Source organism: Tachyglossus aculeatus, chromosome 19, assembly GCF_015852505.1.
Source record: "Tachyglossus aculeatus isolate mTacAcu1 chromosome 19, mTacAcu1.pri, whole genome shotgun sequence".
In the NCBI taxonomy this organism is placed as follows: Eukaryota; Metazoa; Chordata; class Mammalia; order Monotremata; family Tachyglossidae; genus Tachyglossus; species Tachyglossus aculeatus.
Window position 1 is genome coordinate 21,036,086 of NC_052084.1, and position 17,205 is coordinate 21,053,290.

The 17,205-nt window shown below is 49.0% G+C and overlaps 1 protein-coding gene across 1 annotated transcript in view; it reads left to right on the forward strand.

The window, feature by feature from the left end:
- The first annotated feature begins 286 nt into the window (after positions 1-286).
- REV3L (REV3 like, DNA directed polymerase zeta catalytic subunit) overlaps positions 287-17,205 on the forward strand; it is a 226,776-nt gene continuing 209,857 nt past the window's right edge. The window contains exon 1 of the mRNA XM_038761479.1: positions 287-425. Coding sequence (XP_038617407.1) covers positions 287-425 — 139 coding nt within the window. The remainder of the gene's footprint in view (positions 426-17,205) is intronic.

The window sequence follows — 17,205 nt, forward strand, 5'->3', positions numbered from 1 at the left end:
CGCCGCCGCCCCTCCCCCAAGTGGTTGCGTCCGTGACATCATCATCATGGCAACAAGAGCCGCTGCCGGGGAGCCAGGAGCCCGCCGTCCCCGCCGCCCGCAGCGGTCCCCGCTCCTCCCCCGGTCCCCCCCGCGGCTGCCCCGGCCCCCGCAGCCCCCGTAGGCCCGGCCGCCCCCCCCCCGCCCCCCGCGGGGTGGTGTCCCCGGGACCCCCCCCCCCTCCGGGCCCCCCTCCGGCCGTGAGCGGGACCGGGCCGGGGGGGGCGGGGGGCCGGGAGCGGCGAACATGTTTTCGCTGCGGATCGTGACGGCCGACTACTACATGGGCAGCCCGCTGCGGGGGCTCGATAGCCGCCTGTCGCCCCTCAGCCGGGCGCCCGTCGCCAAGGTGCCCGTCGTGCGAGTCTTCGGGGCCACCCCCGCAGGTGAGCCAAAGGGCCGGCCGGCCGGCCGGCGGACCGGGCGCGGGAGGGCGGGAGGGCCCCCCAGCCCGCCTCCGCAACGCAGACCCGTTTTCGGCTTTTTTTCCCCCCCCATCCAGGAAAAGAAACCGTCTGTGCCCCCCTGCGAACCGCAAACGGGCAGCGGGGGGGAAAAATATAAAAAAAAAGGGGGGTGGAATAGGCGCGCTGGGGCCGTCCTCGGCTCGTAAGATGAATGATTCTCGGTTAGCGGGGAGGCCGGCCGGCCGGCCCAGCGGAAAACGGCTTGTTGAGGCGGTTGGCGGTTGTTCCTACAGGATGGACACCGGCGGCCTTCTTGTCCTCTACCTCCATCCTATTGTCCCCCCGGGGTCTCCGAGGGGGCGGGTCCCCCCCACCCCCGGGATGCTCCCCCTTTCCCCCCCGGGATGCTCCCCCTTTCCCTCCCCGGGATGCTCCCCCTTTCCCTCCCCGGGATGCTCCCCTTTTCCCCCCCCCGGGATGCTCCCCCTTTCCCCCCCGGGATGCTCCCCTTCCCCCCCCCCCCGGGATGTTCCCCTTTTTCCCCCCCGGGATGTTCCCCTTTTTCCCCCCCGGGATGTTCCCCTTTTCCCCCCCCCGGGATGCTCCCCTTCTCCCACCCCCCCGGGATGCTCCCCTTCTCCCCCCCCCCCGGGATGGTCCCCTTCTCCCCCCCCCCCGGGATGCTCCCCTTCTCCCCCCCCCCCGGGATGCTCCCCTTCTCCCCCCCCCCCCGGGATGTTCCCCTTCCCCCCCCCCCCCCCGGGATGTTCCCCTTCCCCCCCCCGGGATGCTCCCCTTCTCCCCCCCCCCGGGTTGCTCCCCTTCTCCCCCCCCCCCGGGATGGTCCCCTTCCCCCCCCCCCCCCGGGATGCTCCCCTTTTCTCCCCCGGGATGCTCCCCTTTTCTCCCCCGGGATGGTCCCCTTTTCTCCCCCGGGATGGTCCCCTTTCCGCCCCCCCCCCCCCGGGATGCTCCCCTTTTCTCCCCCGGGATGCTCCCCTTTTCTCCCCCGGGATGCTCCCCTTCCCCCCCCCCCACCCCGGGATGCCCCCTTTTCCCCCCCCCCCTGGGATGCTCCCCTTCCCCCCCGGGATCATCATCATCAATCGTATTTATTGAGCGCTTACTATGTGCAGAGCACTGTACTAAGCGCTTGGGAAGTACAAATTAGCAACAAAAGGATGTCCCCCTTCCCCCCCCCCGGGATGCTCCCCTTTTTCCCCCCCACGGGATGCTCCCCTTTTCCCCCCCCCGGTATGCTCTCCCCCCCTCCAGGGATGCTCCCCCTTTCCCCGTACGGCTCCCAAAGGCGGCCAGGAGGAGACAGACGATCCAAACAGCAACATCCTTCTCTTTCCGTAAAAACAGAATAAAAGGACTAAGGTCCCCCCTGCCCAGGTTGCAGCCGGTGAGCATTTTGGAGCCCTGGCCCAGAGAGATAGGAGCTGGGGAAAAGGGGAGCCGGGGTGCGACCGTCTGCTCGGAGAGGAAAACCTGCCATTTAACGCGTTGGAAAAGTGTCGACGGTGGGAAGGATCTGGGTTTTTCCGCTTTTTGCCGTGATGTGATGGGGCCGTCTTTGTTCGTGATTGGAATTTCAGCCCGGTCTTACCTGTGGCCCTTCTCTTCAAGTGCGGTGGAAGGGTGAGGGACCCGCAGTTAATAAAAGCCTTATGCCGCCGTCCAGACTCTAAATTGTAAAGTAGACACGCTAATATGGTTCACTTGACATTTCCTCCCGTTAGGATTTGTATAGGGTATTTTGAGGAAGTTCTCCACAAATCATCTCTTCCTACAGAACTCGTTAAACGTGCCCTCGGTTATCTTTCGAGCCGCGTAAGGCAGAAGGCTTCGTTCAGGAAAAAATAAAAATAAAATGTAGTTCTTTCAACAGGAGAAAGGTTTCCAAAGTGTGTGTAAGGCCGAGCCCCTCTGACAGTCAACTGGAATATTGGTTGCAATTTGTTTTGTGGAAAGAATGTAATGTGTTCTTCATAAAGCATCCTGATCAATCTAATCTTTGCCTACTTGACCGTAAAGGGGTATGGCTCTCTTTGGAACTATTTTTTTTTAACTGATTGCAGTTTAATAAACAATAATAATAATGATAGTGATGATGGTATTTGTTAAGCGCTTACTAAGTGCCAAGCGCTGGGGTAAATACAAGGTAATCACGTTGTCCCACGTGGGGCTCCCAGTCTTTAGTCCCCCTTTTACGGATGAGGTGAGTGAGCCACGGCGAAGTGAAGGGACGTGCCCAAAGTCACACAGCTGTCAAGTGGCGGAGCCAGGATTAGAACCCACGACCTCTGCCTCCCGAGCCCCCGGGCTCTTTCCGCTAAGCCACACGGCTTCTCGAAGAAAGACCCTCCTGGCTAAATTCAAGTCCCAATGGGAGAAAATAAATGAACTCTTCTCTTGCTGCAGCTCCAAAGGCATGGCCCATTGTTGGGTAGGGACCGTCTCCCGTACGTTGCCGATTTGCACTTCCCAAGCGCTCAATACGGTTGAATGAACGAATGGCTGTAGTCATTCCCTGGAGGAGTAGGTTTGGGAAAGCCGTTTCTGTTTCAGGTGGGGGAGGGCTGAGGTGGAAGCGGCCAGAAATCCATGGGACAACCCATGGGTTCAGTGTGGAGCGTGTCTGTGGGTTTGGGGCAGGTTCTGGACGGAGCCAGGAGGGCGGTTACTACAGTGGACCTGGCTGCCACCCCCTCCCGGGGAGGGGGGCCACCGTGTCTCCCTGAGCTGTGGAAGGACCCCCGGCTTATCCCAGCTTATCCGTGTCCACCCCCACTGCTTCTAGTGTAGATTCTTGGGTGGCAAAGAGTGGTCGGTGCAAAGCATCCACGTGGCCGACACGAGTCTCAATCAATCAATCAATCGTATTTATTGAGCGCTTACTGCGTGCAGAGCACTGTACTAAGCGCTTGGGAAGTACAAGTTGGCAACACATAGAGACAGTCCCTACCCAACAGTGGGCTCACAGTCTAAAAGGGGGAGACAGAGAACAAAACCAAACATACTAACAAAATAAAATAAATAGAATAGATATGTACAAGTAAAATGAATAGAGTAATAAATATGTACAAACATATATACATATGTACAGGTGCCGTGGGAAAGGGAAGGAGGTAAGATGGGGGGTGGAGAGGGGGACGAGGGGGAGAGGAAGGAAGGGGCTTAGTCTGGGAAGGCCTCCTGGAGGAGGTGAGCTCTCAGTAGGGCCTTGAAGGGAGGAAGAGAGCTAGTTTGGCAGATGGGCAGAGGGAGGGCATTCCAGGCCCGGGAGATGACGTGGGCCGGGGGTCGACGGCGGGACAGGCGAGAACGAGGCCTAACGGTGAGGAGATTAGCGGCAGAGGAGCGGAGGGTGCGGGGTGGGCTGTAAAAGGAGAGAAGGGAGGTGAGGAAGGTGGGGGCGAGGTGATGGAGAGCCATGGCCCGGTCCTTGGAGCGAGCCTCAGGCTGCCCTGGAATAACCTGGACTGAGGACGGGGAGGGCTGGAGCTGGGCCCCGGGGGGTGGGTGGGCCTGGGGTGGAGCTGGGACACGGCAAGGACTCCTCTTCTCCGTCACACTAGGTGCCGGAAGGCCAAGCAGGAAAGGCGCCGGATGGGAGGGAGCGAGCGTATGCTGCTCGCCAAGCGACCTCCTGGCCCAAAGGGCGACTCTGTTTGTTTACCTCCCGGCACGCTCCGTGTCCACCGGACCGGGGAGAGAGGCCGAGGGAGTGCTGCGTGCCCAGCCACCTCCTGGTCCAAAGGGCGACTCTGGGTTTCCTCCCGGCACGCTCCGTGTCCATCGGACCGGCGCTAGAAGCCACTCCCGCACTCAGACCCTCCTGTTGCCACCAAGAAAAGCGCCACGCTCGCAGCTGCCTTCCCCCTCTCCACTGATGGGCTCCAGGATTCTCGGGGAGAGGATCTTCAGAGATTTGCTGAGGGAGTGGCAAAATCCACCCCAGGGGCCGAATTGGGGTTGCCAAGGGACACTTCATGGGGCCCACGGACAAGACTCGAACTGGTTTACAACCAGTCACTTCTACCGGGGGCATGAATACTTTGCATCCCACACCTGCAGTAGGAACGCCGGGGGCGTGTGGGGGTATCGGCCTATTCGGATCGGGGCAGGACGGGGGTAGGTACACGTTTATGGACTTGGGTTATAAGCTCCTCATCAGTTAGTAAGCCGCTCACGGTCAGGAATCGGTCAGTTCCATTTCTTATACTAGTAAGTGACCGACTGCATCGTTGCAGTTGAATCCCCTTCTCCAGAGCCCCATCATCATTACTGCCATCCTGTCATCATTTAAAACGGCAAACTACTTAAAATGGCACTCCTTCGAGAGGCCTTCCCTGACTAAGCCCTCATTTCCCCTTCTCCCTGCCCCTTAGGTGTTACCAGTGCGCTTGGATCTGACCCCCTTAAGCACTTGATAGTCACCCCACAGCACTTATGGATATGTGTTATTTCAGCAGCGTCATCGTTAGAAGCGGCGTGGCCTAGTGGAAAGAGCCCGGGCCTGGGACTTAGAGGTCCTGGGTTCTAATCCTGGCTCCGCCACATGCCTTTTGCATGGCTTTGGGTAAGTTGCCGAACTCCTCAGTACATCGGTTACCTCATCTGTAAATGGGGATTAAGACTGTGAGCCCCCTGTGGGACAGGGAATGTGTCCAACCCGATTACCTTGTATCCACCCCAGCACTTAGAACAGTGCTTGGCACATAGAAAGTGCTTAACAAGTACCTTCATTATTGTTATTATCAGTGTTAAGCTCTATGTGCAGAGCACTATACTGCTTGGGAGAGTACAGTGCAATACAGTTGGCAGACCCGTTCCCTAGAGGGGGGAGCAGACATTAATATAAATAAATAATAATGTATAATTTAAAGATACATACGTAAGCGCTGTGGGGTTGGGTTCAAATGCCCAAAGGACACAGGCCCAAGTGCGTCGATGATAGAGGGAGAAGGGGCCGGGGGAAAAGAGGGCTTAATTGGTGAAGGCCTCTTGGAGGATATGAGACCTTCATAATGCTCTGAAGGTGGGGAGAGTGGTGGTCTGGCGTATATGGACGGGTAGGGAGCTCCAGGGTAGAGGGAGGATGTGGGAAAGTGGTTGCCAGTGAAGTAAGTGAGATTGGGGCACAGTGAGTAAGATGGCCCTAGAGAAGCAAAGCGTGCAGGCGGGGCTGTAGTAAGAGATTAGTTAGGTAAGGTAAGAGGGGGTGAACCGATTGAGTGCTGACTCTGTCAGTTATATTTAGTGACCACTTTCTGTGTGCAGAGCAATGAACCTAAGCACTTGGGAGAGCGCTACAGAACAGAGTTGTTAGACCCGTTTCCTGCCCACAAGGAGTTTGCAGTCTAGATATACATGCATGCCTATCTAGCTGTAGATACATATATACTATATATTGTTCTGTCCATTCTACTGGTTCATCTGTAGGTAATTAATACTACTTCTTCCTCTGGCATTCACTCACTATGGGTGAATCATTTTTTGTCTGCTCCCATTAAACTGGCACATCCTTGAAGGCAAGGAATTTGTGTGTGACTCCTTTTGTTCCACTTGATACAGTTCCCAGCATTCAGTACGTGCTCAGTACATATCACTGATACATCTCTGTGTGTATTGTATTTATGGAGGAGCCAACACCCTCAAGGAGTTTACAGTCTAGTTGAGGAGACAGACGTGAAAGTAAATTAACGATAGAGTGGATTTGTACGGCCTTGACATCTACGTGACCTTGACGACAACGATGATAGAGGCTCCCGTCAGGAACAACAGATCAGCCTCCTCTGCAGAGGAATTGATTCTAGTGCTAATGGCTGGCCCAGTGTCACTCACTCACTCACGTCCCAATCAGTCTTATTTCAGCCGGAGAGTGGAGACAACAAGAAAGTAGGTGAGCAAGAGCGCAGCACATAACTTGTAGCCTGTAATTTATTTCTGTTAACGTCTTTCGCCCCCTCTAGACTGTAAGCTCATTGTGGGCATGGAGTGTGTCTGTTTATTGTTGTACTCTCCTAAGCACTTAGTACAGTGCCTTGCACGCACTAAGAGCTCCATACGGTTCAATGAATGAATGCATTTTTTTATCGGTTTCATGAAAATTGATTGAAACTGTTGATAGTGTTTATCGAGTGCTTACTCTATGCTGAGCGTCTGTACTAAGAGCTTGGCAGAGTACAAGAGAATTAGTAGGCATGATTCTTGCCCTCAAAATGTGAAAAATCTAAGCCCTGGTAGTACTAGTATATGCATATAGATAAATATATATGATAATAATGGTATTTGTTAAGTGCTTACTGTGTGTGAAGCACTGTTCTATCTGTATATCTGTAACTTATTAATGTCTGTCTCCCCCACTCTAGACTGTGAGCTCATTGTGGGCAGGGAAAGTCACTGTTTATTGTTATTGTACTTTACCAAGTGCTTAGTAAACAGTAAGTGCTCAGTAAATGTGAATGACTGAATACTAGCATTTATTGAGCATCCTTGTGGTGTGGTGCACTGTAGTAGGTGCTTGGGAAGTACAGAATAATGAAGTGACGCGTTCCCTGCCCCCAAGGGGTTGAAACTCCAGTGAGGGAGCCGAACATAAAAATATTTATTTTGAGTAAACATCTATATATATATATGTGATCGGTAATACGTTTGTAAGTGGCGGAATGGGCGACGTAGCTAAGGGTGTTGGGGAATAAATCAGGGAGAGCTTGCGGGGGAAGGCGGGATTTTTAGAGGGGAGAGTTGTGGTCTGTCTGATGTGAGGAGGGAGTTTCAAGGGGGGAGAGTCGGTCAGTCGTATTTCTTGAGCGCTTTGTGCAGAGCACTGTTCTAAGTGGTTGGGAGAGTACAGTATAACAGACACATTCCCTTCCCACAATGAGATTCCAGTCCAGAGAGTGTGAGGAGATGGAGGCAGGAGGCTTCCCAAAGATGATAATGTGAAATTCATTCATGCATTTACAAAATGCAGCAAAATGGACCTGAAGAATAGCAATAGATTGAACAGTCACTTAATTGCAATGTAGTTACATGAACAACCAATTCAATGTTTCAAATTCTGTGTGCATATGAAAAATACAGTACTCTTCATTGTCACTTTTTACATCCTAGTATGGAAACAACTCCTTGTTCCTAACAGGTGAGAAGCTTCCACTAACAATGCTAATCTAGATCTTACTTAGATTGAATAGAAGCGGCTTTAATCGCTGTTAGTGTTGGTCAAGATGCTTCAAGGGCAAGTGCTTAGTCAGCCCAGGCCAAACTTTGCAGCATTATCTCAGAGTGAGAGAGTACCAAAGTTCTTGGAGATGTTTGGAAAAAACCTGGAAGGAAGAGATCAGATTAGAGCAAAAAGGGGAAACCAGAGTGGAATCAGGGGGGTTGGGAAAGGGGAGACAGAATTGGGGAAGACTTAATTGTGACTAGGTGCGTCCTTGAACTTATAAGGACTCCTTGAAGTGTTTACGGATGTATAGTTGAGGAAACTATGGAAAGTGATCATTTGATTATTTTCTGGAAATTTAGAATTATAGGATTATCAAATTGATGTACTGGTAAATTTTCCCACAGTCTTATTGTTTTCCTAACTCCAGGAATGTTCTTTGATGGGGGTATTAATGGTGTATTGTGGGATTCAAATTCTTGTTCACTGATGGGTGATTAGCATTCACTCGTAGCCCCCACCTTTCAGGACTTGGACTTGCCTATCCTGGATATGCAAAATTCCCCTTGAAATTAATGTGAGTTAGAGACAAGCAAAGGTGCCAAAAAAACTGTGGGTGAATCTTTCTTCGGAAGAAAATTAGTCCTAATTGGGATGAGTTCTGCTTTTGACTGCTCAGTGTCTCAGTGTAATAATTACCAGATTGCACTTATGTGAAAGAGATGTTACTGCCTGCCTGTAAAGAAGAGCCGTGTCTCTGGTTTGGTGCCAGATTGTTCCTTCTATGTTTAATAACACTATGTGGAAAAAAACAAGTAGGTGTCATGTTCCACAGTAGCCTCAGGTTGAGCCCAGGAAGAGCCTTCTCGCTGGCCTCCCTGCCTCCTGTCTCTTCCCGCTGGTCCTTACTTCACTGCTGCCTGGATTCTTTTTCAAAGAAAACGCAGTCCAAGTCTCCCTGTTCCTCGAGAACCTCTGTCGGCCGTCCATCCGCTTCCACTGCGGCTTGCCCTCGGCTTTTAAGCACTCAGCTCTCCCGCTTCTACCGCACTTCGCTGATTTCGTACTAGAACCCAGCCCACGCACTTTGCTCCTCTAACGCCAACGTATTCGCCGAACCCCGATCTTGTCTAACTCGCCGCAGATCCCTTGCCCACATCTTCCCTCCCTCCTGGAACTCCTTCACCGCTTCATGTCTGACAGACCATCACTCTCCCCACCTTCGAAGCCTTATTAAAGGCTTATTTCCTCCAGCAGGCCTTCCCAGACTAAGCCTGCATTTCTCCTACTCTCTCTCCCTTCTGTGTCGCCTGTGCATTTGGATCTGTACCCTTTAAGCACTTGAGATTCACCCCTTCCCTTAGCCACACACCACTTAAGCCAGTATCTGTATCTTATTTTAGTGTCTGTCTTGCCCTCTAGTCAGTAGTATCGTTATGGATAGGGGACGTATTTGCCAACCCCGCGTAAGTGCTTAATACAGTGCTCGACACACAGGAAGCGCTCGATAAGTGCAGTTGATCGATTGACTTATCATTGCTAGCGGGGTAGAGGAACTGTGTCCCATGGTGGGAGACAGCGGTGTGACAAAAAGCTTTTCACAGGCCTCAAGCCAGTGGAGCCAGGTCAGGTTGGCATATGGCCAAACCCAGATGGCTCTGGGCTGGCTTGGCCGGACTCCCCTCTCCTGTCCTCCTGGCTGCATGTAAGCGTAAGGGGAAGGAAGAAGATTAAATGGGGATTTACATGTTATTTCTTTGTTTTGACGTTATCTCACTTAAAGGAAGTACATATTCGTGTTTGCCATGCTGCCTGAGCCAAGATCGTTCGGGAGCGGTTAACAGATTAGGTTGCTCGCTACTGAGCAGACATAAAGAACAGTGGTCCTGTAGAAACGTCGGCCTTGCTGCTCAAGCAAAATAATAATGATAATATTAATTGTGATATTTCAGTGCTACCTGCCAGATAATGAGGTCTGACCCACCCAGGACTCACAGTCTAAGGGGGAAGAAGAACAGATATTCTATTTATTTTGTCAATGATGAGCATCTAGCTGTACTTCTATTTATTCTGATGACGTGACACCTGACCACATGTTTTGTTTTGTTTATCTGTCTCCTCCTTCTAGATTGTGAGCCCGTTGTTGGGTAGGAACCGTCTCCATATGTTGCCAACTTGTACTTCCCAAGCGCTTAGTACAGTGCTGTGCACACAGTAAGCCCTCAATAAATACAATTGAATGAATGAGTGAATATTTAGTCCCCATTTCACAGGTGGGGAAATTAAGAGAAGTTAAGTGACTTGCCCAAGATCACACAGCGGGCAATTGGTGGAGTCGAGACTGATCCTTTACTCTCAGGCCCATGCTTTTCCCACTAGGCTTCTGGAATAAAATTGATCTCTTCCCCCCCCCCCCCCCCCCCCCCCCCCCCGCCAAGCTGTTCTGCACCTGTTGGCTGGGTGAACATTGAATCAGGTTCTGGAAAACCTGACCTGAGCAGAATTCTAGCACGATATGATGATTCCTTGAGAGATGAGTCTCTGTTACTCTTCTTTAACCTCTGGTCACTCTACATGTGGAGGACAAATTTGAGGTAACTCACATGGGTGGAAAGCCAAACTGTAAAAATGCAAAATGGAGAAATGGTGCCAAGGGATCTTAATGGGCCACAAACCGAACATGTCAGCGTAGGTAGCACTGCCCTTCCAAAAGCAGGCGCGATACGGTGGGAAGGAAACTGGTATGCAGTCCGCATGTTAGAATTGCCAGGCAGTATTTCCAACCGACGTCCAGGCAGTATTTCCATCCTACGTACGGTTTCCATTATCTGCTGCACTGTTAGATTTTTACCGGAGCATGCCATTGTGTTCGTTTGTGGGTTTCACAATTTGAAAGACAGAGAGAAAAGTAGTGGTTTTAGGGGATAGCGATGAAGTTGATAAAGTTGAAGACCATTACCATATATAATGGTTGGATACCAGATGTGTGAGGACAAGACAGGAGAAAATGGCTTTAAGGTACAGCAGGGGGGTTTAAGTTATCTGAAAGAAAAAAAGTTTTGACATCGGAATGCATTACTGGAGAAAGATACGAGCTATCCTCCTTAAAATTCTTTTAAAACGGAATAGCTACTTCATATTACAAGTTTTCAAGCCTCATCCACTTTATGATTAACATTTCCATTTGACATTTTGTTGGGCTGGATTTTTTAAAAAACAAAATTATGAAGGTTTATATGTATTTTAAGTAGGCTTCAGACGCTTTCCCCATGCTATGAATCCCCAGGTATTTTCTATTTATTTTATTTTGTTAATAAGTTTGGTTTTGTTCTCTGTCTCCCCCTTCTAGACTGTGAGCCCACTGTTGGGTAGGGACTGTCTCTATATGTTGCCAACTTGTACTTCCCAAGCACTTAGTACAGTGCTCTGCACACAGTAAGCGCTCAATAAATACGATTGATTGATTGATTGATTAAGGTAGAGCTTTGCTTGATTACAGTCTATCTCCCTAGGTAGAATAGTGGGCTATTTTGGATCTGTAAGTGCTTTGCCAAATATTCCACTTGAGCACAGAGTGATACCAAGTGGGAGGAATGAGAAGCAGCGTGGCCTAGTGGAAAGAGCACGGGCCTGGGGGTCAGAAGGTCACGGGTTCTAATCCCGGCTCCGCCACCTGTCTGCTGTGTGGCCTTGGGCAAGTCATTTCACTTCCCTGTGTCTCTGTTAGCTCATCGGTAAAATGGGGATTAAGACTGAACTCCATGCGGGGCAGGGACTGTGTCCAACCTGATTTGCTTGGTCCACCTCATTGCTTAGTACAGTGTCTGGCATGTAATAAGCATTTAACACACACTATTATTATTATTATAGTATTGAACGGGGAGGGGAAGGTATTCATTCATTCAATCGTATTTATTGAGCGCTTACTGTGTGCAGAGCACTGTACTAAGCGCTTGGGAAGTACAAGTTAGCAACATAGAGATGGCCCCTACCCAACAGTGGGCTCACAGTCTAGAAGGGGGAGACAGAGAACAAAACAAAACATATTAACAAAATGAAATAAATAGAATAAATATGTACAAATAAAATAAATAGAGTAATAAATACGTACAAACATATATACAGGTGCTGTGGGGAGGGGAAGGAGGTAAGGCGTGGGGGAGGGGGAGGAGGGAGAGAGGAAGGAGGGGGCTCAGTCTGGGAAGGCCTCCTGGAGGAAGTGAGCTCTCAGTAGGGCCTTGAAGGGAGGAAGAGAGCTAGCTTGGCGGATGGGCAGAGGGAGGGCATTCCAGGCCTGGGGGATGATGTGGGCTGGGGGTCGATGACGGGACAGGCGAGAACGAGGTACGTTGAGGAGATTAGCGGCAGAGGAGCGGAGGGTGCGGGGTGGGCTGTAGAAGGAGAGAAGGGAGGTGAGGTAGGAGGGGGCGAGGTGATGGACAGCCTTGAAGCCCAGGGTGAGGAGTTTTTGCCTGATAACTCAGCTGTGCTAAATGGAAGAAAAGCAGGGGTGCTAAATAGAAGGAAAGCAGTTTTCTAGACTGTAAACTCTTTGTAGGCGGGGAGCGTGTCTACTAATTCTGTTGTACTCTCCCAAGTGCTTACTTAGTACAGTGCTCTGCACATAGTAAGTGCTCAGTACCATTGACTAATTGATTGATAGGGGTATGTGTCATTTGTTCAGGTTTTTTTAAAGGTTGGACCAATTACAGTGTAAAAGAAAATTCAGTCTTTTGACTACTCAACCAGTGTTTATAAAAACATGCCTTTTTAATGGATGAAGTCCTTGTCCCACAAGGGGCCTGCTATCTGACTGATTCCCCTCCAGTTGTGTTTGATGTGGACTTCAGATATTGCAAGTACGTTTGTTTTGTTCTTTTTATAAAATAGTTGTAAATTATTGTCTACATGGGGTTGCCCAGTTCCATATTTCAACGATTTTCGGCTTCGCTTCCGAGAAACTCATCCCTCCTATAAGCATCTTTAAGGGACCAGAAACTGTTTTTAATATTCAAATTTATTGAGTTATTTAATGTACTTCAAGAAGCCTAGTCTTTACTTCACTTATAAACAGGGGTACAGGTAAACAAATTGTGACAGAAAAAATAAAGTATTTTAGTCGAGGCAACTAGCTTTTCCATAGTCATAAGGATTTATAAATCATTTATCTAGTGAGCATTTTAACTACCTGCCTCAATCAAAAATTATATCAACACTCTTAAGAAAATTGATCTCCAAATAAACCCAGTTACTTCAAAGCCTATCAGCAACCCAAAGCACAAAATTGGACATGTAAAAAAAAAAAATCAAAATGCAATATTTCAAATTACTATCTCATGTTCTAATATGATCTTTTCCAGTACAAACCCATTTTAAAGGAGAAAAGCAGCTTTATGTGACTAGAGTGTGTTTTTAAATGTAAATAAGCTTTCATGAAATCAAGCCACTAGCATATTCCCAGTTTCTCAGAATGAGAAAATCACCAGCCCAATATTCTATATTCATGCTTGGTGGTATCACAGTCTGTTACCCAGGAGTTGTGTAATTTTTTAATCCAAAGTGGAAAAACCAAAATCAGTACATAGCTTAGCAGTTGAACATTGAAGTTTAATAAAATTCATTTGAAAAAATACCTCCAAGGCTATTTTCTATAACCATAATTTCTTTAAAACCGAAAATAAGTGCATTCATTTCTATTGACAGCGTAATTTTTAAAGTTCAACTTGACATTGAGATCCACTTTTCGCAGAAGCAGCATGGCCAATTGGACAGAACACAGGCCTGGGGGTCAGAGGAGGTGGGATTCTAATCCCAGCTCTGTCACGTGTCTGCTGTGTGACCTTGGACAAGTCACTTCACTTTTCTGTGCTTCAGTTGCCATATTTGTAAAATAGGGAGTAAAACTGTGAGCCCTGTGAGGGACAGGGACTGTGTGCAACCTGATTAGCTTGTATCTGCCTCAACACTTAGAACAGTGCTTGGCACACAGTAAGTGCATAACAAATACCGTTATTATTATTATTATTATTATTATTATTATTATTATTATTATCAGCTAACCCTGAGCTGATTGAACCTGGGCAGGAGACTGATATATGCCTTCCCCCTAGAATAGCCAAAATATGTCCCTGAAATTTGGGATTGGTATAGAAGACCTTTCCCCTCTAGGTCACTGACTTGGAGTCCTACCTGTTTTTGTTTGGTAGTAAAGTTGTTGCCGTCCATTAGTGTTCACTCATTCATTCATTCAATCGTATTTATTGAGCGCTTACGGTGTGCAGAGCACTGTACTAAGCGCTTGGGAAGTACAAGTTGGCAACATATAGAGACGGTCCCTACCCAACAATGGGCTCACAGTCTAGAAGGGGGAGACAGACAACAAAACAAAACATGTGGAGAGGTGTCAAGTCATCAGAATAAACAGAAATAAAGCTAGATGCACATCATTAACAAAATACATAGAATAGTAAATCTGTACAAGTTTTATGACCTGGGTAAAGTAAATTGAGTTTCTACACTTGCTTCCAAGCAAATGCATACTTGAAACTATTACAGGGAGAAATGCGGCTGTCAGCTTGAGGGTAGGATCAGATGGGAGTAGCGTTATATTTACTGTGTTTGGATTTGGTCCACTGAAATTCATCGATAGGATAGTATGGAAGAAGTCGATGCTACCACTCATGCTGTGTGCACTGGTACATAAGATTTCCTTTTCCAGACCTATCCATCTGATAACTTTCAAAAGGTTAAGTACACTTTTGCAATGGGCAGATAGTTTGAAAAGCTATTAGGAGTAGTTGATATTCGATTTGAGTGAGATTGATTCAATTAATCTTCTTTATTGAGCACTGTGTGCAGAGCGCTTGGGAGAAAACAATACAACAGAATTAGCGGACATGTTCCCTGCCCAAAACCAGCTCGATTCTATGCGTATCGGTGGAGAGCGAGCCTCCACCTTGTTTTTCTTTTTTTAAATTCAAAAAATAATCGGCATTTAAAGCAGAAGGGGGTGGTGCAGTATTTTAAATGGTTAGATTCACAACGACGTAAGCTGTGTTAATGTCCATTTCAACTGTACAATTGGCTCATTGCACACTGCTCAAAAGTTTCATTTGGTTCGGCTCATCTACACAAGCAGGTTGCGGCCTGCTAGTCTACAGAGTTCCATAGGAGGTGCCCAATTTTCTATGTGGCTGACAGACCTGGATTTGTTTCTTGAACATTTTTATGACATAATAATGATAACGATACTTGTTCAGTGCTATGTGTCAAACACTGTTCTAAGCACTGGGGTAGATACAGGTTAGGTAGAAGCAGTGTGTCTTAGTGGGAAAGCCACAGACCTGGGAATCAGAGGACCTGGGTTCTAATCCCAGCTATGTCTGCTGTGCGACCTTGGGCAAGTCGCTTAACTTCTTGGTGCCTCAGTTTCCTTTGTTCAGCTGCAAAATGGAAATTCAGTGCCTGGTCTCCCTCCTACTTATCCTGTGAGCCCCATGTGGGGCCCAGATATCTTGTATTTTCCCCAGTGCTTAGTAAAGTGCTCTGCACAGAGTAAGCGCTCAATAAATACGATTGAACGATTGAACAAATACCACAGTTATTGTTAAGTTAATCAGACTGGACACAGTCCCCTTCCCACAAGGGGCTCACGGTCGAAGTAGGAGGAAGACCAGGTATTGACTCCCCCCATTTGGCAGATGAGGAAACTGAGGCATCAAGAAGTGAAGTGACTTGCCCAGGGTAACACAGCAGCAGACGAGTGATGGAGCCAGGATTAGAACCCAGGTCCCCTGACTCTCACGTCCACGCTCTTTCCACTTTGCCTCGCTGCTTCCCTGAAAGCACCTAAGAGCCAATCTTAACACTTAATGGCAAGAGAAGATTACTACCATGTGTTCAGTCCTAACACGTAGCCAGCCTGTCATCATTGAAGTGTTGCTTGCTGCTGAACAATTGCTAGATGGGACCCTCGCAAAGGATGGGTGATGACTTGGGGTGATCGCCTCCCAAATGGGATGGCAAAGCAAGTAGCAGTGCGGAAAACCTGGCTAGAGAGGTGGTGGTGGTGGTGTTGGTAGAGTCAAATTTTCTCAGTTCGAATTTCTTGAGTTTTCGTGGAGTGCTTCATGTCCCTTATCAACTCCAGTTTGTGGGGCTCCTGCAATACACGACGTGTTGCAGAGGTCCCTGGCCTTGCAGGCCCCTTTCCTCTGGCCTTGGAACACCACCAGTTGCGTTGTAGGGAAACGCAGATCCAGGGTGGAGAGGTTTACTGAGATGGAGTCACCCCAGAAATGGTAACAGTGCCGCTCTAGGGCTTAGAGGAGGCGCCATATATTTAGTTGTCTGTAGTACTCAAAGAAGCCACCCACTTACGGTGAAATTCATCATGATTTCCAGAGTCCAGATCTCCTGGTAATTAATATCCAGTGCTTTCCTATGGCCTATGACAATGGGCCCAGTCTCAGTGCTGTTTCCTGTATTTTCCTGAATCTAGCGCTCAGCAAACATCCTGCCCGCTGTGGTCTGAAACCACGTTGTGATTCTGGGGGTGCTTGGGCATTGATGGTAGGTAGCAAGAGCCAGGAGCCTTCTGCCTCAAATTCTTGCCGACAGAAGACAGTAATGAGAAGTTCCAGCAATGGCCACGATCTGATCTTTTATCTCCTTGGTGATGGTAATGAGGGTGACTTCTTTGAGATCCTGAGTCATCTGCTCAGTGGGCTGTATGTTGAGGAAGATCTTGGGTAAGAGTCTGAGCAGGCCCCAGGATAGGGGCGAGGTGATTGACGGTTTTTCCAAGGCTCTAACCGCTGCGGCGACTTCTCCAGTAGTTGGGACATATGCCGTGTCTTTGGAAGTTTTGGAATGGCGTTTCGGGCCTTATTTTCAGCAGTAGAAGGTGTCTTGAGGAGAACGTTGAAATACTCCGGCTCTCTCTTCAGGATTTCCTCCAACCCCTGCTAGGTGTCTTTCTGAAGAGGAAAGTATTCAGCACCCACCTCCGGCAGTTTTCCCTTTAACCAGCAGTCTTGGCTTGCTTGTGCTGTGATATTGACTCTCTGCCTGGTCAGTTCATCTGCCCTTAGAGCTGTTCGTCTTGTAGGTCGGGAACTCTTCATCTTCATACAGGGTTCTGATGTTCCGTGACACAACGGTTAGGTGCTTTTTTGTACAAGTCTCTTGGATTTGTTTTTTGTACCGCACGGATATAGCTCACCAGTCGCAGCCTGTACTTCCTGCACAGTGCTGCACACCCAGCAAGCGCTCAATCAGAACCGTTGTGTGAACTGTTTTTCAGTTTGGGCCGAGTCACCTGCGCTGTCTTGCCAGTCCCCCTGAAGCCAACAGCAACTCTTGCCAGACGGTCGGTTGGGGTATGCCTGCAGTCCAACTACAGATAGAACAGTGTGTCTCTGATGGCCCTACTCAGCAGCAGATCCTACTGTGCCCTCTAGACTGGACTGTAAGCTTGTTGTGGGCAGGGAATGCCTACTCCATTGTACAGTACTCTCCCAAGCGCTTAGTACACCTAGTGGGCTCTCAACAAATACCATGGATTGACTGAGTGGAACAATC